The sequence below is a fragment of the Procambarus clarkii genome, chromosome 13 (genome assembly GCF_040958095.1).
Source record: "Procambarus clarkii isolate CNS0578487 chromosome 13, FALCON_Pclarkii_2.0, whole genome shotgun sequence".
Taxonomy (NCBI): Eukaryota; Metazoa; Arthropoda; class Malacostraca; order Decapoda; family Cambaridae; genus Procambarus; species Procambarus clarkii.
Window position 1 is genome coordinate 40,151,750 of NC_091162.1, and position 26,500 is coordinate 40,178,249.

General features: G+C 43.5%; 1 protein-coding gene across 3 annotated transcripts in view; it reads left to right on the top strand.

Annotated features, from left to right (window-relative positions):
* Nucleotides 1-26,500, top strand: part of LOC123757325 (BTB/POZ domain-containing protein 6-B-like) — a 437,538-nt gene that overhangs the window by 45,537 nt on the left and 365,501 nt on the right. For all 3 annotated transcript variants that reach the window (XM_069323874.1, XM_069323875.1, XM_069323873.1), the window contains exons 2-3: nt 14,074-14,200; nt 19,521-19,684. In XM_069323874.1, coding sequence (XP_069179975.1) covers nt 14,164-14,200; nt 19,521-19,684 — 201 coding nt within the window. In that variant the 5' untranslated portion in view covers nt 14,074-14,163. The remainder of the gene's footprint in view (nt 1-14,073; nt 14,201-19,520; nt 19,685-26,500) is intronic.

Sequence of the window (26,500 nt, forward strand, 5' to 3'; positions counted from 1 at the left end):
CCTTACAAATTGAGCTTTTCCTATAATCGTTTCAATACTACCTTAGGCTTTACAAGCTTGGCTACATACCACCTATAAGTACTAAAGCCAAGGGTGCACGCGAGTGCGTTATTTGCAAGCACACAGAACGATGAAACAGGAAACAAAATTTTATCTGTAGCTGGTGCAAGGAGAGCAAAGTCGCGCTGTGTACCATGGACTACTTTGTTGACTATTACGCACCTCCAAAGTACTGAGTGTGTAATACAGTGTGTTACTGTGTAAATAGTATGTGAAACTGTACATATTGTAATTTTAGTGAATTTTTACCACATAATATTGTGACAATAAACATTTATTGTGGACACATTACTGACACATGTATCACAGTTCCATGGAAATTATGAACATTCTACTGTATACACATTGTAAAGGTCACAAATATGCATCATATACGATAAAAGAAACAAATAAAACCGCATTGGAAATGCATAGAAAAAATATTTGAAAATATATTTGTGGCAACACGCGGTGCTTGAATGGCCTGCGCGACCGTGTCTGGGAGCTTCACACACGGGCGACCAGGCCCAGATGACGTCACAGCGCACCTTGTCCACGCCCTCACAGCCAAAGTAAGTGGAATTTGGTAATTATTTTTACATAGACATGTTCAGGGACGGTAATTTATCATTTTGCAAAGAAAAATGATATTTTGGGGAACATTTGATGTCATACACACTGGGGGAATTTCACAATAAACACAGTGCATCACACTGGTTACATGGGAGACACTCGTTTTGTATGACGTCCGTTTCACATAACGTGGAACGGATTAAATTCGTTATGCGAGGTAATGCTGTGTGTGTGTATGTGTATATATATATATATATATATATATATATATATATATATATATATATATATATATATATATATATATATATATATATATATATATATATATATATATATATATATATGTCGTACCTAGTAGCCAGAACTCACTTCTCAGCCTACTATGCAAGGCCCGATTTGCCTAATAAGCCAAGTTTTCCTGAATTAATATGTTTTCTCAAATTTTTGTCCTATGAAATGATAAAGCTACCCATTTCATTATGTATGATGTCATTTTTTTTTTATTGCAGTTAAAATTAACGTAGATATATGACCGAACCTAACCAACCCTACCTAACCTAACCTAACCTATCTTTATAAGTTAGCTTAGGTTAGGTAGCCGAAAAAGTTAGGTTAGGTTAGGTTAGGTAGGTTAGGTAGTCGAAAAACAATTATTTCATGAAAACTTGGCTTACTAGGCAAATCGGGCCTTGCATAGTAGGCTGAGAAGTGAGTTCTGGCTACTAGGTACGACATATATATATATATATATATATATATATATATATAATACATATATATGTCGTACCTAGTAGCCAGAACGCACTTCTCAGCCTATTATGCAAGGCCCGATTTGCCTATTAAGCCAAGTTTTCATGAATTAATATATTTTCTCGAATTTTTTTCTTATGAAATGATAAAGCTACCCGTTTCATTATGTATGAAGTCAATTTTTTTTTATTGGCGTTAAAATTAACGTAGATATATGACCGAACCTAACCAACGCTACCTAACCTAACCTAACCTAACCTATCTCTATAGGTTAGGTTAGGTTAGGTAGCCGAAAAAGTTAGGTTAGGTAGGTTAGGTAGTCGAAAAACAATTAATTCATGAAAACTTGGCTTATTAGGCAAATCGGGCCTTGCATTGTAGGCTGAGAAGTGCGTTCTGGCTACTAGGTACGACATATATATATATATATATATATATATATATATATATATATATATATATATATATATATATATATATATATGTGTATATATATATATATATATATATATATATATATATATATATATATATATATATATATATATATATATATATATATATGTCGTACCTAGTAGCCAGAACGCACTTCTCAGCCTACTATGCAAGGCCCGATTTGCCTAATAAGCCAAGTTTTCATGAATTAATTGTTTTTCGACTACCTAACCTTCCTAACCTAACCTAACCTAACCTTACTTTTTTGGCTACCTAACCTAACCTAACCTATAAAGATAGGTTAGGTTAGGTTAGGTAGGGTTGGTTAGGTTCGGTCATATATCTACGTTAATTTTAACTCCATTAAAAAAAATTGACCTCATTTCATAAGAAATCATTTATCATTTCATAAGAAAAAAATTAGAGAAAATATATTAATTCAGGAAAACTTGGCTTATTAGGCAAATCAGGCCTTGCATAGTAGGCCGAGAAGTGCGTTCTGGCTACTAGGTACGACATATATATATATATATATATATATATATATATATATATATATGTCGTACCTAGTAGCCAGAACTCACTTCTGAGCCTACTATGCAAGGCCCGATTTGCCAAATAAGCCAAGTTTTCATGAATTAATTGCTTTTCGACTACCTAACCTACCTAACCTAACCTAACCTAGCTTTTTTTGGCTACCTAACCTAACCTTACCTATAAATATAGGTTAGGTTAGGTTAGGTAGGGTTGGTTAGGTTCGGTCATATATCTACGTTAATTTTAACTCCAATAAAAAAAAATTGACCTCATACATAGAGAAAAGGGTTGCTTTATAATTTCATAAGAAAAAAATTATAGTAAATATATTAATTCAGGAAAACTTGGCTTATTAGGCAAATCGGGCCTTGAATAGTAGGCTGAGAAGTGAGTTCTGGCTACTAGGTACGACATATATATATATATATATATATATATATATATATATATATATATATATATATATATATATATATATATATATATATATATATATATATATATATATATGTCGTACCTAGTAGCCAGAATGCACTTCTCAGCCTCCTATGCAAGGCCCAATTTGCCTAATAAGCCAAGTTTTCATGAATTGTTTTTCGACTACCTAACCTACCTAACCTAACCTAACGTTTTCGGCTACCTAACCTGACCTAACCTATAAAGATAGGTTAGGTTAGGTTAGGTAGGGTTGGTTAGGTTCGGTTATATATCTACGTTAATTTTAACTCCAATAAAAAAAAATTGACCTCATACATAATGAAATGGGTAGCATTATGATTTCATAAGAAAAAAATTAGAGAAAATATATTAATTCAGGAAAACTTGGCTTATTAGGCAAATCAGGCCTTGCATAGTAGGCTGAGAAGGGTGTTCTGGCTACTAGGTACGACATATATATATATACAGTATATATATATATATATATACATATATATATATATATATATATATATACATATATATATGTCGTACCTAATAGCCAGAACGCACTTCTCAGCCTACTATTCAAGGCCCGATTTGCCTAATAAGCCAAGTTTTCATGAATTAATGTTTTTTCGTCTACCTAACCTACCTAACCTAACCTAACCTAGCTTTTTTTGGCTACCTAACCTAACCTTACCTATAAATATAGGTTAGGTTAGGTTAGGTAGGGTTGGTTAGGTTCGGTCATATATCTACGTTAATTTTAACTCCAATAAAAAAAAATTGACCTCATACATAGAGAAAAGGGTTGCTTTATCATTTCATAAGAAAAAAATTATAGTAAATATATTAATTCAGGAAAACTTGGCTTATTAGGCAAATCGGGCCTTGAATAGTAGGCTGAGAAGTGAGTTCTGGCTACTAGGTACGACATATATATATATATACATATATATATATATATATATATATATATATATATATATGTCGTACCTAATAGCCAGAACGCACTTCTCAGCCTACTATGCAAGGCCCGATTTGCCTAATAAGCCAATTTTTCATGAATTAATGTTTTTTCGACTACCTAACCTACCTAACCTAACCTAACCTAACTTTTTCGGCTACCGAACCTAACCTAACCTATAAAGATAGGTTAGGTAGGGTTGGTTAGGTTCGGGCATATATCTACGTTAATTTTTACTCCAATAAAAAAAATTGAACTTATACATAAGGAAATGGGTAGATTTATCATTTCATAAGAAAAAAATTAGAGAAAATATATTAATTCGGGAAAACTTGGCTTATTAGGCAAATCGGGCCTTGCATAGTAGGCTGAGAAGTGCGTTCTGGCTACTAGGTACGACATATATACATATATATATATATATATATACATATATATATACATATATATATACATATATATATATATATATATATATATATATATATATATATATATATATATATATATATATATATATATATATATATAATGTGTGTGTTTGTGTGTATGTATGTGTGTAGATGTGTATACAACATTAATAATTTTGTAACTAGTGTCAAATATTGTTATTTGCTTAGCTAAACGAATTAGAGGGTTCAGTTCCTGAACCGATTATGTGCCTCTGTAATCCTTTACACCACCGCCCACGGGATGGCTATGGGGTGCATAATAAAGAAAGAAATAGAAGAAATTGAAATTGCATAATACGGTTATTGACATTCAATAATAGTAAGATAAAGCAATGAGGACCAAATGGGAGACCAATGATCAGATGAATATTACAGACTCAAGGGTAGCCTTCTCTTCTTGTATATAAATGAAAAAATAAATTCATTTGTTTAATTCTAATGCTTGTAGGCGAGAACAGTTGTGAACGCCAGCTAGCGCACATGTACATGAGCTTCCCAAAATACTTTTACACAAAAGACATGTACAGGCAGGCGTGTGGCTTCTGACTTCTTTTTTATTGATTAACACTTTCGCGCGCCCTGGGAAGGTAAAAAAAAAAGCGGTATGTGCGCGCGGCGTTTTTGCTGCTAAGCGTAAAAACATAAATGTGTATACTCTTTTTACTCTCCTGACCTTAGTTCTCGAGCTATGTATTTCATTTTGGTACCAACGTGTTTGCAATAAAATTCTCTAGAAGGACATCAGTAAAAAAAGTCACGAAACGTATAGAGATACCAGCACCAAAGAAATAACTACAAAGATGACTCGCCGTGAGCGCCCAACAGCAACAAAATGTTTTTACTCTTGGGATTGTTATCACCTCCACACTTGTCCTACAGTGTTAATTTTGGTATCAATGGACTCGCAATGAAATTCCCAACACGGTGATATGAATATAAACGTAGAATAATGATTGCAGCCCACCCGCAAGAGTGTGGGAAGTGGTGAAATTGTTACCCGGTATCGGTGACGGGACGACACATGTGCGATACGGCGCTTTGAAAGTTTATACTTATTTCACTCTCCTGACATTATTATTCTATGTACGTCATTCATTTTTGTGTCAATGTGTTCGCAATAGAATGTTCTATGAGCCCGTAGGTAAAAAAGATCAACAAAGCATAAGATAGAATAGCGCCAAATATAAAACAACGCTGGAACATATCAGTGAGCGTCAAACACACACGAAATGTTTTTACTTTTGTTATGTTTGTCAAGTTTATACTTGTTGCACACAGTTATTTTTGGTTGTACATTGATCGGAATAAAATTCCCTAAACAGACATATGCATATAATACATGATGTGGGGGAAGCATTACCAGTATAAACGGCTAAAGTCACCCACCTGCAATCTGTTTGGGACACTCATGCAGACACACGCTACACCCAAAAAAAAATCTATGAAGGTTCGAGTCTACTTATGGCAGTTTATGTGATAGTGTTCATTCTGGTATCAAAATACTCGTTTCAGTTTGTAGTTCATGCGATTTTCAGAATCAACTGAATCGCTGGAGGTTCAACATTTGAGTCAGAGTCATCTGACAAAACCGTCTCGTCAAATGGCAGTGTGCCAGACATCTCGGGTTCTGATTCGGTTGCTGCTTCAGCTTGAGGTGTTGAAGTGAACAAGGGCCGCCTCACACCAGATGGTCCAGGAGTTTGCATGGCGTCAGCATAGGCAGGACCTGTGTCATCATTTATGTCTGGAGCGTGTCGCAAGTGTTGAGATACTGTTGCTGTTTGAGGCCAATCTTCCGGGTCCCAGCACAATAGGGCCCAATTTGCCACCTCGTGGAACTGTAGCAATGTTAGCTTTTTTTGATCAGTTGTGTTGTATTTGTACAAAACAAAGGCATTATGCAAAGCCATTTGCAAGAAATAAAACGTTATCTTTTAGGTCCACTTGTGAGTTTTCCGGGTAAAATGGTAATACCATTTGATCGAAGTGGTCCACACCTTTCATGAACTTATTGTACCATGCAGCCTAGTGGTGAGAAAGAGAGCCTCATGGCACGCAGTTTGAAACAAACCCAAAGTAAATCGGATTAAAATTGAATTTTATATAAATATTTTTTATGAGGACATAAATTTATGTCCACATCTCGGAACCGGTGAGGCGAAACAGGACTGCGGGCGGAGTCCTCATATGCAGAAAGTGTTAATATTAAATATTAGGCGCTTACCTATAATAGTTATCATTTTATACAAGTATAACTATCACATAATAAATATAAAAGGAGTTTATCCAAAAACTGACAGAAGTGTTGTGTTTTGTACGTTGTATCGTGTTTGTGGGCATTCGAGTGTGTTGTGTTTACGCTGGCGGGCGGCGTCCTTACCAACTCCGGATTATGTCTATTACATCACTAAACTTCATTTAATAACTATATGCCTGTTAAGTAGAAGATTTTAATTGTTAATAGCATTATATTGTCGTTTTAATATGGAACACGTACACATATGCGAAACGTCCAAAGCTGGTGTCCGAAGTGGTAAAAATACTAGTGTGCGATGTTGTCAATGTACGGAGTGTCTTGTATCCCAGCTGACTGTGTGAGTAGCTACGTCTTTGTGCCTTTACTCACCATACAAGCTTAGATGTACAGTTCTTGTGAACAAAACATGTAAATACGTATATATAACGTCTGTGTATAGTGAATAAATGCAAAAACAGTATTGTGGGAGGAGAATGAGGGCGAGTGAGGTGGTGTTGAGGGAGGGAGTTTTTTTTTTTTTTATTATTTGCTACTACAGACGTGGCCACACATTTACAATGCTAACCAGCATATATACATTTTCTTCTTTCCTCCATGGACAGGGTTAGAGAAGTGTTAAACATATAGTTCATGGGTTTATTGAACACTCAGCCACAGAAGGTGATTCGGTGCTTTTAAAATGCTAAGCTAACCTACATACGTAAATACATAGATACACAGATTTACGTATGCCCTACATAAAGTGTTAGATGTCTTTTACATAGTGTCATTAATGTACATTCACAAAGGTGAAATGTAATTCTGATCAGCTTCCATATATACTTTATACCCATACATATACATACTCACACACACATATACATACATATATACACACACACACATGCATTCACATACATTTGTCTCATTTACTCTGACAGGGTGAGGTAGCTGATAAAGAAACTAGTGTGCAATTAAGCACTTAATCCCTGAAGGTGAAGAAGGTGCTTTTACAAGCTCAGGTTATATAGTTACATCATATATATATATAGGGATGGAGTGGCAGTGAGTGGCTCGCTGGTGTCTGGCGGTCACTCCTCGTTGCTTTTTGACTCGCAAGACCAACTTAGTAGTTCGTTATGGTGAACAAAACATGCAGATACTTATATATAACCTGTGTATATAGTGTAACAACAGCAGAACTATTTGTTTATTGTTTTATGAACATAATAATTGAATCACTAATATGCACACCATAAATTTTAGTTCTGCAATGGTTCACACATTTTATTATATAAATATACCACAATTCACTGTATGGAATAATATTACTGCAAAAAAACTAAGAAAAAATCAACCAGAGACATTGAAATAATTAGGTAATAATATATTTGTGGCAACTGCCGTCTGACAGCTCGGGCAGAGTAGACCTCGTCTGGCAAAGGCTCTGCCAACGCCCCTTTTTTTTACCACACTTCTCTACCCTATTGCGGCTAAAATATACCAACTACGATTTTTTGTTATTTTTTCCGTGATCAGGGAACAAAAATGAACACTTCTTTAAGACGAAAGAATTTTTTGGAATTTTTTTTTTTGTTGCGCCTGTGGGTGTGAATTCCATTTGGGCCCCTAGCGGTTTGAGAGTTAACATAAATATAAATTCTATATAAATTAAATATATATAAATCTCACAGGTTGGTTCCCACATGTAGCTGGTGACGCCATAAGAAGTTGAGGGTCCAAGCGACAATGTTGTAGAGCAACTTATCGAAGATATTTTCCCAAAAATTCAAATTCAAATGTTACCCAAAATTCAAATGTCTATTCATGTATGTACTTTACCTGAATAAACATTTAAATTTTGAATTTTGAATATATTGCCAATGGGTTTGAAAAGTTGCCCCTAACATTACCTATCCCAAACTAACCTCACCTAACCCAAACTAACCTAGCCTAGCCCAAATTAACCTTACCTAACCCAAACTAACCTTACCTAACCCAAACTAACCTTACCTAACCCTAACTAACCTCACCTAACCCAAACTAACCTTGCCTAGCCCAAATTAACCTTACCTAACCCAAACTAACCTTACCAAAATTTGCGACAATTTGAGCAAAGAAGTGCGATGACAAGATCACTGTGTACAGGAGGCTGATATGCCAGCTAACACTCCAGGCGACAATATATTTTGGACAAGTTGCTCCACAACATTGTTGCTTGGACCGTCGACTTCCTATGGCGTCACCTGCTATGTACTGTAACCCCGCGATTATCCGGGATTCAAACATCCGGAAAACGCCCTTATACGGCCAAAATCGTGATCGGATAAAGTTATCACAATATCCGGCCAAAATGGCCACAGGAACCGGATAAAAGCTGGTTTGGCCGGATGAAAATACGGCCATACCGTATTAATCCCGTCTGTGGCTCTAGACGCACTGTGGAGGAGGGGTGGGGTGTTGGGAGGGTGGGAGGGGTGCGTCGGAAGGGACCACCTAGGTACAGGAATTACCATTAATTTTAGAACAATTAATCATAGCCAAAAACAAATGAAATAAGTACTAGTAATTAAGTAATAACAAATAAATAAGTTTCTTAAAAGCATTGTGCACAGGCTGAAGTTTCCTTCAAAAATATTGTGAATTTTTTTCCTCCTGGCGGCCTACATAACGTGCTATAGCTGCCCCACCCCAAGTGGACCCGTCCAACACTGGTCAACCCATGTGCTCCTGTCCCTCGTGTTATACACAGTGCTGTGCCATTAGTGAAATATTTTTTTACATAACTTTTTTATTTTCAAAGTAACTTTGAACATTTTTGGCCAAGACTATGTCTGGTAGCAGCATCAGTCGTTCTGAAGGTGTTAAGAGGAAGAAAGTTGTCCTAACAATTAAAGACAAGTCACTGTTATACACCTCAACCAGTGCGGCCTCACAGTGCTGCGCCATTAGTGAAATATTTTTTTAAATGACTTTCTTAATTTTCATAGTAACTTTGAACATTTTTGGCCAAGAATATGTCTGGTAGCAGCATCAATCGTTCTGGAAGTGTTAAGAGGAAGAAGATTGTCCTAGCCATTAAAGACAAGCTACGTGTTGTTCAACCAGTGAGGCGCTACAGGCAAGCCAAGCGCCTTCAACAAGTGAGGCATTACAGGCAAGCCAAGCACTTTCAACAAGTGAGGTGCCACAGGCAAGCCAAGCGCCTTCAACAAGTGAGGCATCACAGGCAAGCCAAGCACCTTCAACAAGTGAGGGCATGCAAGCGCTTCAACAAGTGAGGTGCAAGCAAGCGCCTTCAACAAGTGAGGCCTCACAGGCAACCCAAATGCCTTTCACTAGTGAGGCTTCAGCAGCTGGCAGTCAAAACTAACTTAGCTTAATGAACTGTACAGTAATTTTAGTGTTGTGTTAGTATAGGTTACGTAAATTGTTAAGAATTTTTAACTTCAAGATGTGTGGCATCAATCAAGAAGACGAACACCAACAAGGTAAGTTGAGGTTTCTAGTTGAATATTTAATAATTGTATGTGGTAAGGGAATTCAAATTATGTTGTTTGTAGTATAAAAATAGTTGGAAATGGTCACTTTTGGACTCGTAGGTGAAAAAGTACCATTATCCGAAAAATGTGATAATCCGGCTGGGGGTCCTTCCCATATAGTCCAGATGATCGAGTGGAGACAGTATTTACTTCTATTTGTCATAAAATTAGATTATTTCAGAGTAAAAATAGATTTAATCATGTTCTGCATTCAGCACCAACATTATAGTGAGAAAATACACCATATTTCTTTATTACTTATGTAATGCCAGCAGGATTTGGGTAGATTTAGGTAATTCTATATACCGCTTCTGTCCTGCAGTAGGAGTTGAACTTGGGACTTCATAGTTATGGCCTGACTATGCTTGCTTTAGTGCCATAGGGCCTTCCTTACCTTGTGATGAGTTCGAGGCTCAATGTCCACACGGCCCAGTCTCCGACCAGGCCTCCTAGTTGCTGGACTGGTCAACCGGGCTGTTGGACTCGAATGCTCACAGCCTAATGTATGAATCACAGCCTGGTTGATCAGATATCATTTGGATACCTGATCATTTGGAGGTGTTTTATCGCATTCTCTCCTGAACACTGTGAGTGGTCAGCCAGTTATGCCCCTTATACAGTATGTAGTGGAAGTGTGTTGAACAGTTCGTCTCGAGCCTCTGAAGTTGGTCCATCTAATTACCCAAAGCTACCCATATCTACTCAAAGCTTCCTAGTATTACATAAGTAATGAAGAAATATGATATATTTACTCACTATAATGTTAGTGCTGAAGGTAGAACATGAAAAAATACATTTTTACTTTCAAATAATATGTTTATAACAAAATTAGACAAAACTAAATGGCATGAGAGGCCATAGGAAGTCGACGACCCAAGCGACTATGATATGGAGCGACTTATCCAAGATATATTGTTGCCTACAGGTTATATTAAGTTAGGTTTGGAGAGGTTAGGTTTAGTTAGGTTAGGTTTTGTTAGGTTAGGTTTTGTTAGGTTTGGGTAGGTTGGTTAGGTTATGTTTGGGTATGTTGGTTAGGTTATGTTTGGGTAAGTTGATTTGGTTAGGCAAGTACAGGAGGCTGATATGCCAGCAAACACTTCAGGCAACAATGTGTCTTGGATAAGTCGCTCCACAACATTGTCGCTTGGACTGTCGACTTGCTTTGCTGTCACCAGCAGCTTATTTTCGTCTAATTTTGTTATGAAATGATACTTTTTTCAGAGTAAAAATATGTTTTTCCATGTTCTACATTCAGCACCAACATTATAATGAATAAATATATCAGATTTATTCATTACTAACGTAATGTTAGGAAGCTTTGAGTAACTTTGGTTAATTAGACAGACCCTCTGTTGATAGTCATCTCTGAGTACCTGTTGCACCTCTTCTTTTCAACGGGGGTATTCTGCACATCCAGCCATGCCTTTTGGTCTCATTTGATGTTATATCTGTTTGCAGATTTGGGACCAGCCCCTCTTAATATTTTCCATGTGTAAATTATTGTGTATGTCTCCTGCGTGCACTCTAGAGAATACAGATTTAGGCATTTTAGTCTGTCCCAATAGTTTAGATGATTTACAGGATCTCTGCATGCTCTTCAAGTCAGCAATTTCTCCAGCTTTGAAAGGGTCCGTCATTGTGCAACCACTGTAACGTACGATTATGTTACGTTGTTGGGTAGATTAGATATGCAGTGTTTAGTGAGTTTCATATTTATTTATTTAGTAGTCTTGGTTACAGTAGTCGGTCGTTGGCGTTGTCGTAGATGTTCAGATGGAGCTTGGAGCAGAGCAGAGAGCTGAGCGAGGGCTGGAGTCATGAAGCTGTATGCAGGAGAGTGTGTGGCAGCTCGATTGGGAATCGTGAGTGTCTGAACTCGATGAGGAGCGAGAGCTTTGTAGCTCGATGCGGTCGTATTCTGCTCTGTATTGAAGCTGTAGCGTCTTGGGGTCGATTAAAATTGTACACAACGAGTGCCACATTCTTGCGGTTGAAGAGGTGAGGTAAATCAAAGGTGTCTGTTCTGGAGTTATCCGACTCACTGTGGAAATTGTACTGACGCTTATTCGCAATTAGCTTGCTTATATTTGGTGACTACACCTCAGCTTCCTCCATCAGGATGGAAAGAATGTTACCTGTAAATAGGGATAGGATTATAGCTTGTGTAATTAGTTATGCCATTAAGCTAATGAGAGGCTGTAGTGAGTATATTGTTTGTACTCGCTACACCACTCTAAAGAGCACTAATGTCTTGAAAAGTATCATCATTTGTATAGCATCTCTTGTTTGAAAGGTTCTTGTTATCCAACCTGTTATTTTTCTTGCAGTTGCAACAGCTACTTTATTTGTGTTCTTTAACCCCTCAACTGCTCGGCTTCCAAATACGGCACCCCCCCCCCCCAGTGCGCAGGAAATAAATTCCCTGGAAAAAATTCTTTTCTTTTTTTGAAAGTGTCAAAAACCCTTCCCTGAGTATGGATATGTGAACACAAAGTCAAAATTGTACTTACTTTGGCTGTTATGGGGTCCATAAGTTCGCCCATGATGTCATCATTCCCTGTTCACCTGTGCCGTAAGCCCCCGGGGCCAGTAGGGCGCCTGGCTCAAGATGCGCCAGTTGCCACGAATATATTTGTGTTCATTTCTGGGGGGGGGAGCCCCTACGGCTCCCCGGAGCTATCCATGGCTGATATGGATACCCTAACTATTTTGCATCAGTCGATGTGGGTGGAGTTCTAGGCCTACCGGGGACCACGAGCCAGAACCTGGCCCCCTCAGAGAGGCACGGGGAGCAATGGCCCATAGAAATGCACATGTGATTTGGAGCATTCTATATCTGCCATCGACCGGGACAGGCACCCAGAAAGGTAAGCGCCACAAAACAAACCCCTATTCTGGTTAAACAAAATCGACAAACGAGTGGACAGAACTCCCCCCAAGAAAACGAACTAACAAGCATGACGTCACGCGAGCCGCGCCGCATGTCTGCGCAGCTCCCCCCTCCCCGGGAGGGGGAAGGGGGAGCCCCAGACCCCCGCGCCGGCGATCCCCGCCGCAGTTCCTCGGCTGATGGGATCATGCACGGTCGTGTGGCTCCAGCTCTAGTCTTGTCTCAGTGCTGTGACTTGTTTGCAGTGCTGCTCTTACGGTGGTCGTGTGAGCTGGGAGTAGTATTCTCAGGTACTCGGGCTGCATGTGCTTAGGGTCACCTTCCCTGAGTGCCCTGTAAGTACCGCCCTTGGGGCTTGGGGTTGCCTTCCACAAGTCACCTTGGGTCTACCTCTGTTGGCTTTTCGCTGCTTGGCGTTTGGCCGCCCCGAGGGTTTGGGGGTTTCACTCCCTTGTTTACCTTGGGGTAAGTGGTAGTTATCGCACTGGTGGGGCGCAGGGTACTGCGTAGCTAGTTTTCACCTATGACAGCGGCCGGCTCTGTTCCCTCTGGGTACGTTGTCCACTTGTGTGGTTTTTTCTTTTATTTTTGTTTTTGCCTGGTAGGGGGGTCTTCCTTGTTTCTCCCCCCCCCCTTATATTAGGTTCGTTTGTGTGGTGGCACCCCCTGCTTTGCCCTCGCGAGTGGACACGTCCCGTGGGTTCAGCTTTAGCAGTTTGCTTGGTAGTTTGGGGCGCCGGTTAGCAGTACCCTGCCTGGGATAACCCTTAGCAGACCCAGTCTAGGGGCCCTGGGAAACCCCCCGGGAGCTTTTCACCATACATTGGTTCGGCACATAAAATGTAATAAACTATATTTGGAACTGTGCACAAAAAATGTGCAAAAAAAATATATTCGCTGCATACTGCACGGGCGTACGGGGAAAGATGACGTCACGCCCCACCTTTCGGACCCCATAGCTGCCAAAGTAAGTACAATTTCAAAATTCTGTTGCTATACCCATATACAGGGAGGGGTTTTTCACACTTTCAGAACAAAAAATAATTTTTTCCCGAGATTTTATTTCTTGCGCACTGGGGGGGGGGGTGTCATATTTATAGGCCGCGCAGTTAAAGGGTTAAGGATTAATGATCTACAACAATTCTCACAATATCCTAAATGCATTTAAAATCTTTTGCTTTCTTCTGATACTCCTCCATTTAATTATACTATCTCTACCCCTTTAGGATCTTCAGGTGGAGATTTGTGACCTGGCCAACCTATAGAATAAAGAGTGCAGGTCACTTATTTGAGGTTGTTTGGTGGAGACCATTGTAATGGGCCGCAAATCCAACCGTCGTCATCCACTTGCAGGTACAGTAATTCGTATAGATCCATATAAAACTAATTAGATTGAAGCTAAGAAAACAGAGATGCTAAAAAAATATGAAAGTTCTCTTTTTACACAGAGATGTAGATGGTTGGAAGAATTTAAATTAGGTGCTAGTGGTGGAGGCCAAAACCATCAGTATATTCAAAGGCTCATTTGACAAAGATAATAAAGAAAATGGGACACCAAGAGCATAATTCTTATCCTGTAACTACACTTAAGTAAATACACTTAACACTTTGACGCTGCCGGGTTATTGAAAAAAAAAAACATATCCCTAGATGCTTTCGGCGTTTCGAGCGCTTATGCCGCAAGACCGAAAAGTGTATACTCTTTTGACTGTCGTGACACTAATTGTAGGCGTACGTATTTAAATTTGGTATCACTGTGTTCGCAATAGATTTGTCTATAAGAACATACCCATAAAATGCCGCCAAAGCATAAGGCATATCAACACCAAATAAAAAACTATTGAGATCGCTAGCCGAGAGCGCCAAACAGCAATAAAATGTTTCCACTCTCTTCATGGTTGTGAAGCCCACAGTTGTGCTACAGCGTTAATTTTGGTATCACTGAAATCGCAATAAAATTCTCCACACGGACATATGCATATAAATATAGAATCAATGTCGCAGCCCACCCAAAACAGTGTGGGATGTGGCCGAAGTATTACCTGTGGCGGCATATCGGCGAAACCCGCATTGAAAAGTGTATATTCAATTCACTGTCCTGACATTATTTTTCGATGTACGTATTTCATTTTTGTACCAATGTGTTCGCAATAGAATGTTCTAGAAGAACATAAGTATAAAAGGTCACATAAGGATGCGTTCAACCGGCAACATATATAAAAACTATGTCGCTTATACTCGTTGCGTCAATAATACAATTGTTTTACCACGATGATTCACTGCCACGCCGTTCTCCTAAATAAGCTGTTTCTCCTCCCACCACAGTATATGATAAAGGCACAAAAAAATATATACCAAAACAGAGATGCAGAACTAGGAAACATGATTGGTTTAATAGAAATTGCGAGAGGGCCAGAGATAAAAAGACACAAAAATAGAATCAATACAGGAAGAGGCCAAACCCCCAAACATACCAACGATACAAAAATGCGAGAAACAACTACACGGCAGTGAGGAGAGAGACAGAAAGAAATTTTGAAAAGGGATTGCAGACAAATGTAAAACAGAACCAGGTCTATCCTATAAATTCATAAACAACAAATTACAGGTAAAGGATAATATTCAGAGGTTGAAAATGGGAAATAGATTCACCGAAAATGAAAAGGAAATGTGTGAAACACTAAACAAAAAGTTCCAAAGTGTGTTTGTACAAAATGAAATCTTTAGGGAACCAGACACAGTAAGAATTCCAGAGAACAACTTAGAGCACACAGAGGTGTCTAGAGACGAAGTGAAAAAAATGCTCAAGGAGCTAAGTAAGAACAAAGCAGTTGGTCCAGATGGAGTTTCACCATGGGTTCTGAGAGAATGTGCACCTGAGCTCAGCATGCCACTTCAAATGATTTTTCAGGCATCCCTGTGTACAGGAGTTGTAGCTGATGTGTGGAAAAAGGCTAACATAGTTCGAATCTACAAAAGTGGAAGCAGGGAAGACCCCCCTTAATTATAGACCTGTATCATTGACAAGTGTAATAGTGAAAATATTGGAAAAAAATAATTAAAACTAAATGGGTAGAACACCTGGAGGAAAACGATATAATATCAGACAGACAGTATGGTTTTCGAACTGGAAGATCCTTAGTAACAAATTTACTGTTTTTATGATCGAGCCACAGAGATTTTACAGGAAAGAGATGGTTGGGTTGACTGCATCTATCTGGACCTAAAATAGGCTTTCGACAGAGTTCCCCATAAGAGGTTGTTCTGGAAACTGGAACATATTGGAGGGGTGACAGGTAAGCTACTAACATGGATGAAAAATTTCCTAACTGACAGAAAAATGAGGGCCATAATCAGAGGCAAGGTATCAGATTGGAGGAATGTCATGAGTGGAGTACCACAGGGTTCAGTTCTTGCACCGGTAATGTTCATTGTCTACATAAACGATCTACCAGTGGGAATACAGAATTACATGAACATGTTTGCTGATGATGCTAAGATAATAGGGAATATAAGAAACCTAGATGATTGTCATGCCCTTCAAGAAGACCTGGACAAAATAAGTATATGGAGCAATACTTGGCAAATGGAATTTAATGTGAATAAATGCCATGTTATGGAATGTGGAATTGAAGAACATTGACCCCACACAACCTATAAATTATGTGAGAAATCTTTAAAGAATTCTGACAAAGAAAGGGATCTAGGGGTGGTTCTAGATAGAAAACTGTCACCTGAGGACCACATTAAGAACATTGTGCGAGGAGCCTATTCTACACTTTCTAACCTCTAGAATTGCTTTTAAATACATGGATGGCGAAATACTAAAGAAATTGTTCACGACTTTTATTAGACCAAAGCTGGAATATGCAGCAGTTGTATGGTGCCTATATCTTAAGAAGCACATCAACAAACTGGAAAAGGTGCAACAACATGCCACTAAGTGGCTCCCAGAACTGAAGGACAAGAGCTATAAGGAGAGGTTAGAGGCATTAAATATGCAAAAACTAGAAGATAGCAGAAAAAGAGGCGATATTATCACTACGTTCAAAATAGTAACAGGAATCAATAAAATTGATAGGGAAGAATTCCTGAGACCCGAAACTTCAAGAACAAGAGGTCAAGAGATTTAAACTAACGAAACAAAGCTGCCGGAGAAATATACGAAAATTCACTTTTATAAACAGAGTGGTAGACGGTTGGAACAAGTTAAGTGAGAAGGTGGTGGAGGCCACGACCGTCAGTAATTTCAAAGCATTATATGACAGAGTGCTGGGAAGATGGGACACCACGAGCGTAGCTTTCATCCTGTAAGTACACTTAGGTAATTACACTTAGGTAATAACATGAGACCAGAAGGCATGGCAGGATGTGCAGAATACCCCTGTTGAAAAGCAGAGGTGCAACAGGTACACTGAGAGAGAACTCTTATCAACATCAGAGGCCCGAGACTGTTCAACATGCTTTCACTTCACATAAGGGGTATAACTGGCCGACCCCTCACAGTGTTCAAGAGAAAACTTGACAAACACCTCCAAAGGATACCTGATCAACCAGGCTGTGAGCAGCCGCGTCCAACAGTCTGGTTGACCAGTCCAGCAACGAGGAGGCCTGGTCGGCGACCGGGCCGCGGGAATCACCTCAAGGTAAGGTGGTGGCAGATGGTGTCAGGGGAGGCAGGTGGTGTCAGGGGAGGCAGGTGGGGTCAGTGGTGAGCTCTGGTTATCAGTTATCAGCTAGTTGGCAACACATGGCTGGCGCCTCCATGCTTCCACAGCGATACGTTTGCACACTGTCTGCTTTTCACCAAATTAGCTGAGAACAAGTTACCATTTCAGTTGTTTGTAACACATTGCTCTATCATATTCCATAGTCAAAATGAAGAATTCATAATAAATGACGTTGTCAGTGGTGTGGGGGGAATGTATTAAGGGGGGGGGGGGGGTGGAAAAGGGCATAAGGGAAAGGGAGAATGTGAGAGGAGGACTGTCAACCTTTAGTTATGGCGACTGCTGACTCCACACCACATGGGCGCCTGGATGCTATACTCGATGCTTTTCATAAAATTAAGAGAGAAAATTTTACCATTTCAGTGGCTTGTAACACATTGCTCTATCATATTCCTTATTCAAAATGAAGAATGAAAAAATGTGTGTGTGCGTCAGTGGTGAAGGGGATATATTAGGGGGGGGGGGGGTTAGGAAGTCAAGTATTTTTTTTTTCAGGCGTGTTGAATGAGACACCTCCATGTCTGGCTTCCCCGTTGCTGCCTCACTACCCGGTGGATGGTGTGAGTGGTGTGGGGGATGGTGTGAGTGGTGTGGGGGATGGTGTGAGTGGTGTGGGGGATGGTGTGAGTGGTGTGGGGAATGGTGTGAGTGGTGTGGGGGATGGTGTGAGTGGTGTGGGGGATGGTGTGAGTGGTGTGGGGGATGGTGTGAGTGGTGTGGGGGATGGTGTGAGTGGTGTGGGGGATGATTTGAGTGATGTGGGGGATGGTGTGAGTGGTGTGGGGGATGGTGTGAGTGATGTGGGGGATGGTGTGAGTGGTGTGAGTGTTGTGGGGGGGGGGGTGTGAGTGGTGTGGGGGATGGTGTGAGTGGTGGAGGGGATGGTGTGAGTGGTGTGGGGGATGGTGTAGTGGTGTGGGGGATGGTGTAGTGGTGTGGGGGATGGTGTGAGTGGTGGAGGGGATGGTGTGAGTGGTGTGGGGTATGGTGTGAGTGGTGGAGGGGATGGTGTGAGTGGTGTGGGGGATGGTGTGAGTGGTGGAGGGGATGGTGAGAGTGGTGGAGGGGATGGTGTGAGTGGTGGAGGGGATGGTGTGAGTGGTGGAGGGGATGGTGAGAGTGGAGGAGGGGATGGTGTGAGTGGTGGAGGGGATGGTGAGAGTGGTGGAGGGGATGGTGTGAGTGGTGGAGGGGATGGTGTGAGTGGTGGAGGGGATGGTGAGAGTGGTGGAGGGGATGGTGTGAGTGGTGGAGGGGATGGTGTGAGTGGTGGAGGGGATGGTGTGAGTGGTGGAGGGGATGGTGAGAGTGGTGGAGGGGATGGTGAGAGTGGTGGAGGGGATGGTGAGAGTGGTGGAGGGAATGGTGTGAGTGGTGGAGGGGATGGTGTGAGTGGTGAAGGGGATGGTGTGAGTGGTGGAGGGGATGGTGTGAGTGGTGGAGGGGATGGTGTGAGTGGTGGAGGGGATGGTGTGAGTGGTGGAGGGGATGGTGTGAGTGGTGGGGGGGATGGTGTGAGTGGTGGGGGGGATGGTGTGAGTGGTGGGGGGGATGGTGTGAGTGGTGGAGGGGATGGTGTGAGTGGTGGAGGGGATGGTGTGAGTGGTGGAGGGGATGGTGTGAGTGGTGGAGGGGATGGTGTGAGTGGTGGAGGGGATGGTGTGAGTGGTGGAGGGGATGGTGTGAGTGGTGGAGGGGATGGTGTGAGTGGTGTGGTGGATGGTGATTCTCCCATCTCAGATTATTATCGACATCAAAAGGGCATGAGAGATATTATAATAAAGCATGTCCACTATGTGCACTCTGCCAACCATCTCAACTTATAATCAATATATGGTAAATATAACAATTAGTAATACATGGTTAAAAACATAATGAGCATTAGTGTTATATTAGCAGCAAGTATAATAATAATAATAATAGTAATAATATGAAAACCTTAGGTGTGAGCAAGAAGACGAGCATGAGTCAGAAGTTAAAGGCTGTGGCTACAAAACCTTGGCAGTGTGACTTTTTTCGGACTGAAGAAAGAATTAGCGCACTCCATGAGAACTCCAGGTTTAGTGACCTCACCATCACCTTCCCAGGTCACCAGGATGTAATGCAGGTATAGTATTGCTTTTACAAGTGCACCTTAACCCTTAAGCCTCTAAGAGCCTTTTGGCCTTCAACAGTCACAGGTGCAAAAAGAAAAAAAAATTAAAACAATTCTTTTTTCTTATTAATCTCTTTATTTGTGTTCCCTGAGCACGGGAAAAATAAAAAAAATAATTGTACTTACAATTGACATAAATGAGCCTAGATGTTGGCCGATGACGTCACAGATCTTCGTCACTCAAATGTGGTGTGTCTTGGCAGAGTCAGGCGAGGCGGAGGAGGAGCCCGAGTTGCCGCATATTTATTTTCCCTTCATTATTTACAGTATCTTTGGCGTATTTTACAATTATTTTTCTTCACTGGTGTGGTACAATATGTTGTCACTTGATGTTTTATTATAATACAACTGTTGTAAATTTATTATGTTGTCACATATTAGTGTCACAAGTATTTGCACAAAAATGCCTTATTTTTCAGTACATATATACAATTTATTATGATTTGTTTTCACTATATACACTCACTCTGTATGTACATGTTTTTGCACAAGTCTTGAACATTTAGAAGTCATCAAGACTGTAATACTCATCAAAACAGTTGACATAACACAAAAGGACCTTACACGCTATGCACCAAGTCATCACCAATATACGTTTCTGTTCTCTCTTTTTTGTGGACTTGCTTACAATACACTCACGCTGGTCTACTGCATGCTTTCCAGTTGATGGTAAATACCTTACATTGTGTGTCAGAAAGGCATCCTTGAAAGCAAGTCTGGGTGTGGGAACAGGGTGCAATGAACAGGGTTCACAATGGGCCTCTGTACGCCAGGAATTGGTTTGCCAAACTTTTCTAGTAATTGTGACTCTACAGTATAAGTGAAAACACAATTTTTTTTTACCACCTGTTTTGACAAAATACATGTTGTAACTGTTCAGCATTGTTACATCAACAAGGTTGAAAAACATCTTGGTCCACTTCACTGTTTTCCATACACTACTGCCCCTACCATCATATCACATTTATCCACCAAATGCATGTTGATGTTATAGTCTAAAATACAATCTGGCTTATAGATTTTCTGGGAAAGCCCCGTCGGCTTCCCAGACCTATCCAGGCTTATATGTACTTATTTAGCTTTCTGGCATCAGTCAAATTGCATGGAGTTCTGCCTACCGGGGACCACGGCTAGAACCTGGCCCCCTCAGAGAGGTGCAAGGAGCAATGGCCTATAGAAACCCCTGTGTGGTTGGAAGCATTCTATATCTGCCATCGACCGGGTCTGTCATCCAGAAAGGTAGGCGTCCCAAAACAAACCCCTATACTGGTGAAAATTGCTACCGAAAGCCGAACGAGTGGACAGAACTCCCCAAACAAAAACTAGCAACTAGCATGACATCATCACGTTGCAGCGCTGCCGTCTGTGCAACCCCCCCCTCCCTGGGAGGGGTAAGGGGGAGCCCCAGACCCTCGTGCCAGCGACCCAACCCGCAGTTCTTGGCTGATGTGATTCCTGGCCGGTGGGGTGTTACTGGCTCCAGTTTTTGTTTTCAGTTACTGTGCCTTGTGGCGTGTTCTGTCTCCTGGGGGTGTGTGAGCCAGGAGTAATATTCTACAGTACTCGGGCTGCATGCGCCTAGGGTTCCCTTCCCTTGGTGCCTAGTGAGTACTGCCCTTGTGGCTTGGGGCCGCCTTCCACAAGTCACCTTGGAGTCTACCTCCTCTGTGCTTTATACTGCTCAGTACTTAGCTGCTCTTGGAGTCGACTATGGTCTTGTTGCCCTTGTTTGCCTCTGGGTAGGGGTAGTTTTCATCACTGGTAGGGGTGCAGGGTAATGCACCCCTAGTTTTCACCACTTATAGCTAGTTTTCACCACTTATAGCGGCCGGCTCTGTTCCGCGTGGGTACGTTGTCCTCTTGTGGGGTTTTTCTTTTGTTTTTTGTTTTCCTGCCAGGTGAGGGGGGGGGGTGTGCCTTTGGTCACCCTTTTTGGTTCTTAATTTTATATATATTGTTTTGGTGGTATCGCCTGCTTGGCCCCCATGGGTGGACAGGTTCCAGGGGTTCAGGTTTAAAAGTTTGCTTTGTAGTTTTGGGCGCTGGCTTGCAGTACCTTGCTTGGGCTTACCTTAGTGTGTTAACAAGGCTAATGGCCCTGGGAAACCCAGCGGGGTCTGCGTGGTCCGATGAATGTGATCCCCGAGTCCCCTCTTGCTTCGTGTGAGGTTGAAGGTTGCTCTGTCCCTTTGTCTCGGGGTGACACACACCGGTTCTGCCTCCACCATGCTGCTTGTCGGGTCAGTGATTCTTTTAACCCAGAGTCGTGCGATGTTTGTTCTTTGCACATACTCCAATTCTCCCAAGCTACTGATCATGATATTAGGGGTGCAGGCAGCACAAGTGTTGCATGTTCGGTTTAGGTTCCTGCAACGTGATATGTTGGTTGCTTCCTGGATGCCCCGAGACTGCCCTGTTTTGGTTATAGGAATCCGGACTTGGGTGTAGGAGTCGCTTCGACTTTGGTCCCGTCCGCCACTCCATGTCCTTCCCCTTCTGTGGTTCATCTGGTTTCTCTCCCCTTGCTTCCAGCTCCGAAACGTCTGAAGGGTTTTGGAGTCGGGGCAGGGTTTAGTTGGTGTTGAGACTCGGGCGGTCTCGGGGGAGTCCCCTTCCGGGGGGGGGGGGGGGATGCAGAGGCATTCAAACCTGGTCCTCCAGCCACGGCATCCGGGTCTGACCAGTGGGCCCCCTTCATTCCTGCCTTTTCTTTAGAGGCGGGAGTTTTGGAGGGCAGCTCGGCCCAGGAGCCTTGTGGTGCGGTTCCTGGGGCGGGGGAGGGGTTGACTTGGGGGGCCCTTGGGGCCCGTTGGACCCTGCCTGGGTTTTTGTTCCCTCAGGGCAGGACTTAGTGTTGCAAGGAGAGGGGTTCTCTTTCGCTCCCTCCTCGTACGAGTTGGACTTGGCGTCTACCCCTTCCTGGGTTCAGTTCCGTGATCCTGTGGGTTCCTTGGTACCGTCTTGCCGGAGGTTTTCAGATTCCTGCATCCCTTCTCGTGTGGTGTGAAAGGCCCTTGCGGCTTACCTCCTGCGCGACCTGGATTATGCTTTCGTGATAGATCTGCGTTCCTTCGTGTCCATACTGGGTTCGTTACGAGGTTCCGGAGTCGTCCTGGTACGCAGACTGCCCGCTCTTTTCGTTGGAAGCGTGGCACACGTTCTGTCGGTTCGGCTCGCTTGAGTGGAGGGAGGCTCAGACGGCGTTGCAGGTTTTCCTGGGGGAGGGGGGGGGTGACTTTGAGCATCTGAACATCTCAATGCCTGTTTGTTTCTGCCCCTTCTCCTGACCTTCCATGGGATGTGGGCATGATGCAGCTTCATGTGAAGGTTCCTTCCCTTTCGGCTGCCTTGATCGCTGAGGATTTGCGTACTCGGGGCCTGTTGGCTTCGGCCCTGCATTTCTTCTCCCTCCTCAAGCTGTCTTTGGATTGGCTTAAGTTGGATGGGGGGAACCTCGGGGCTGCCTCTGGGTCGGGGGCGTTGCCCTCGGCGGGGCGTGCGTCATCTGTGTTGTTGAAGCTCTTCGCGCCGCTCCTGCGGGATGCGGTCTCACAGTTTTTTGCTTCTCGCCTCGCATGTCGGCAGGAGGGGCTGGCTTCTTCTTTGGAATCCACTTGGCCTTTGGCTCTTAGGTTATCTTAGCCTTTTTGTTCGCTGCTTTTTGCAGAGACTGTAGTTGTGCAGTATCTGCAGGCGGTTTCGACTAGTTGTCGTCCTATGTCGGACTTATTGGTCCTCTGGGGGGCTCGTGGGGGGCCTTGCCGGAAAGGTCGTGCCAGGGCTCGGGGTTCTTCCCATCATGGTAGGCCAGTGGTGCCAGATTCGGGGCAGGGGCAGCCTTCAGTTCCATCTTTTTCTGGTCAGTGCGGGGCTCACCCTGTGTGCTGTTTAGGTTCTCATAAGGTGCGTTGGCCCCTTTTGCGGTTCGTTCCATTGATGGGGCGATAGAGGAGGCTCGCTCTGTTCGCTCACGCCTATTTCCACGATTTGTGGGCTTTTCGGGTCATTTCTTGCAGACTGCAGTGGTGTTGGGTGGCTCCTCCTCCTTCGGGAGGTTCGAGGTTGGCGGGGCAGGCCTCTTGCGCTCTGTCGAGTCGTCTCAGAGTGGGTTGGGCATGGTCGAAACAACCTCGTTTCTCAGGTGGGTCTCCCGCCTGTTTCCAGTCCTGAAACGGGACTACACGGACCTCAGGTTCATTCTGGTCTTGTCTCGTCTGAACCCATGGGTTTATTTCCCCTCCTTTCGGATGACTACTGTCTCAGGTCCGTCTTCTGTTGGAGCCAGGTACTTGGATGGTGTCCCTAGACCTCAAGGATGTGTATTGTCGTGTCCTGATTCATCCGAGGTTCAGGGACTGGCAAGGCTTTGCGGTAGGGATTTGTAGTCAAGGTTACCGCTTTTGGGTCCTTCCTTTCGGTTTGAATATGGCATCTTGCGTTTTTACACACCTTAACCGGGTCGTGGTGGCTCGTCTGCTACTGTTAGGTGTTCGGGTTCTGACCTTCCTCGACGACTGGCGGGTTTGGGTTCCCAGCCAGTCCTCTTGTCTGCTCGCCAGGGATTTGGTTCTCTCCCAGCTAGCCGGGTTTGGGTTCCTGGTGAACTGGCAGAAGTCCCATCTGGTACCCTCTCGGGTTCGGTCTTGGCTGGGCCTTGTGTGGGATGCTCGGACCGCTTTCTTGTCTCTGCCTTCGGTGGCTCTGCTTCTCCTGCGTTCCCGCCTTCAATTGTTTCTGAGGGGCTCCTGGGTGACTTGGAGGTTGCTCGAGGGCTTGTCGAGCTTGAACTTTGTCATGATGGACTACCTGCCGGGTTGGATGTGGCTTTGTTGACTGTTCTGGTCCCTTTGGGGATGTCTCGTTTGCCTCTCTTGCGACCCTCTGTGTTCGGCGTCCGGATGCTTTTCATTGGCTGCTACGTCGCCGGCTTCCTCTTCGGCTTTTTCGGTGTTCAGTGCTTTGGTGCCCACCCGAGCCCCTCGCTCGATGTGTTCACGGACGCATCGTCTCTGGGCTGGGGCTTTATGACCAGTGCTCACCAGGCCAGCCAGGGGCGGTGGAGTCTGTCCTTCCGTCGGGCTCACAGCACGGTGCGGGAGTTTGCAGCAGTGTGGATGTCGATCCAAAGGGTTCGGGTTGCTCATTTGACAGTCGGATCAACGATCTGGCTCCATTCATACTGCTCCCCGGTGGTTCATTGCCCGAACTGAGGGGGTTCAATGCAATCCTTGGCTCTTTGGGGCTGGTCGCTTCGTGTGACTCATCTGGCGAGTTCTCGGGGTTGGGCTCTCCTGGCAGTTCACGTTCGGAGAGTATCCAATGTCCTGACGGACGGGTTGTCCCGGTTAATTTCCCCTTTTCCACAGAATGGATGGTTGACGCCTTCTTCAGTTGGCTCTGCCAGATGTTCGGGTCTCTTCAAGTGGATCTCTTCGCGTCGGCGTGGTCGAGCCGTCTCCCAGTATATGTGGCGCCCTTCCCTAACTCCAAGGCCGTTGGGGTCGACGCCTTTCGGCAGGACTGGGGGAGGTGGGGTTACTCTTTCCCCAGGTTCAACTGTTGCTCCAGGTCCTAACTTGCTTGGAGAATTACCAAAGGAGAGTTGCCCTTCTGGCTCTTTGGTAACCGGCCCAGTCTTGGTTTCAGGCGCTGCTTGCTCATTGTCCAAACCTGAGGGTCTTCCCGCGGCCCTGCCTCTTTCAGCAGATCGGTCCAGCTCGGTATGAGGCTGGTTCGTTCTTCTCCTTGAGTCTTTGTGTCTGGAGTTTTGACTCAAGTCTATCATCACTTGTATGGGGCGCAGGTGGCTTCGTTGTTGGTCTCCCACCCTGCGTGCGTCTTCTTGGCAGCAATATGAATTTTCCTGGCGGTCCTTTCGGTTTTTCCTAATCACTGCATAGGTATACTTCATTCTCTGATAGGGTTGTTTTGTCCTTTCTCTCATGGTTGTTCCATGACTGTCATCTTATATCGAATATTGTCGCCTCTTATCGTGCGGCGCTCGCGGAGCCACTCCAGCTTGCGTTCGGTATTGATGTTACTTCTGCCCCGTTCCGCAAGCTGTCTCGTGCGGAAGACAGCTTGCTCACGAGACAATCCTTTGGTTCAGGATTGTTTTTCTAAAGCTCTTTTCCTGTTAGCATTGGCCTCTGGGGGTCAGGTCGGGGAGCTTCATGCTCTCCTCCGGCACAGGGTCTTCTGCTCTTTCGGTCATGGTGGTAGGTTTGTTTGGTTGCAGCCGTCTCCTCCTTCTCTGGTGAAGAATGAGACTGCTGCTTTTTGGAGGGGTCCTTGGGTTGTAACTTGGTTGGTCAGGCTGGGGGTTCATCATGTGCTGTGTCCGGTTGCGGCTCTCCACTGTTATTTGCACGCCACGGCTTCGGTGGCCAAGATGCGCCTGGGTTGACCCGGTTTCCCTCCTTCCTTGTTCCAGGGCTCGGGTCTCTCAGGTTGTCTGCAGGGTTATTAAGTCTAGCCAGTCTGCGGTCTATCTATAAAACGCCATTTTCTGGGTAAGACCCAGAGGCTCCCCGGCATCCCTCCCTTCCTTCGGTCAGCAGTATTTTCACGTATTTTGACATCAAGCCTAAGAACTTGGGGTTGGGTCACCGGCGTGAGGGTCTGGGGCTGCCCCTTGCTCCTCCTGGGTAGGGGGGTTGCGCAGATGGGGGAGTAACTATGTGATGACGTCATGCTAGTTGCCAGTTTTCGTTTGGGGAGTTCTGTCCACTCGTTTGGCTTTCGGTAGCAATTTTCACCAGTATAGGG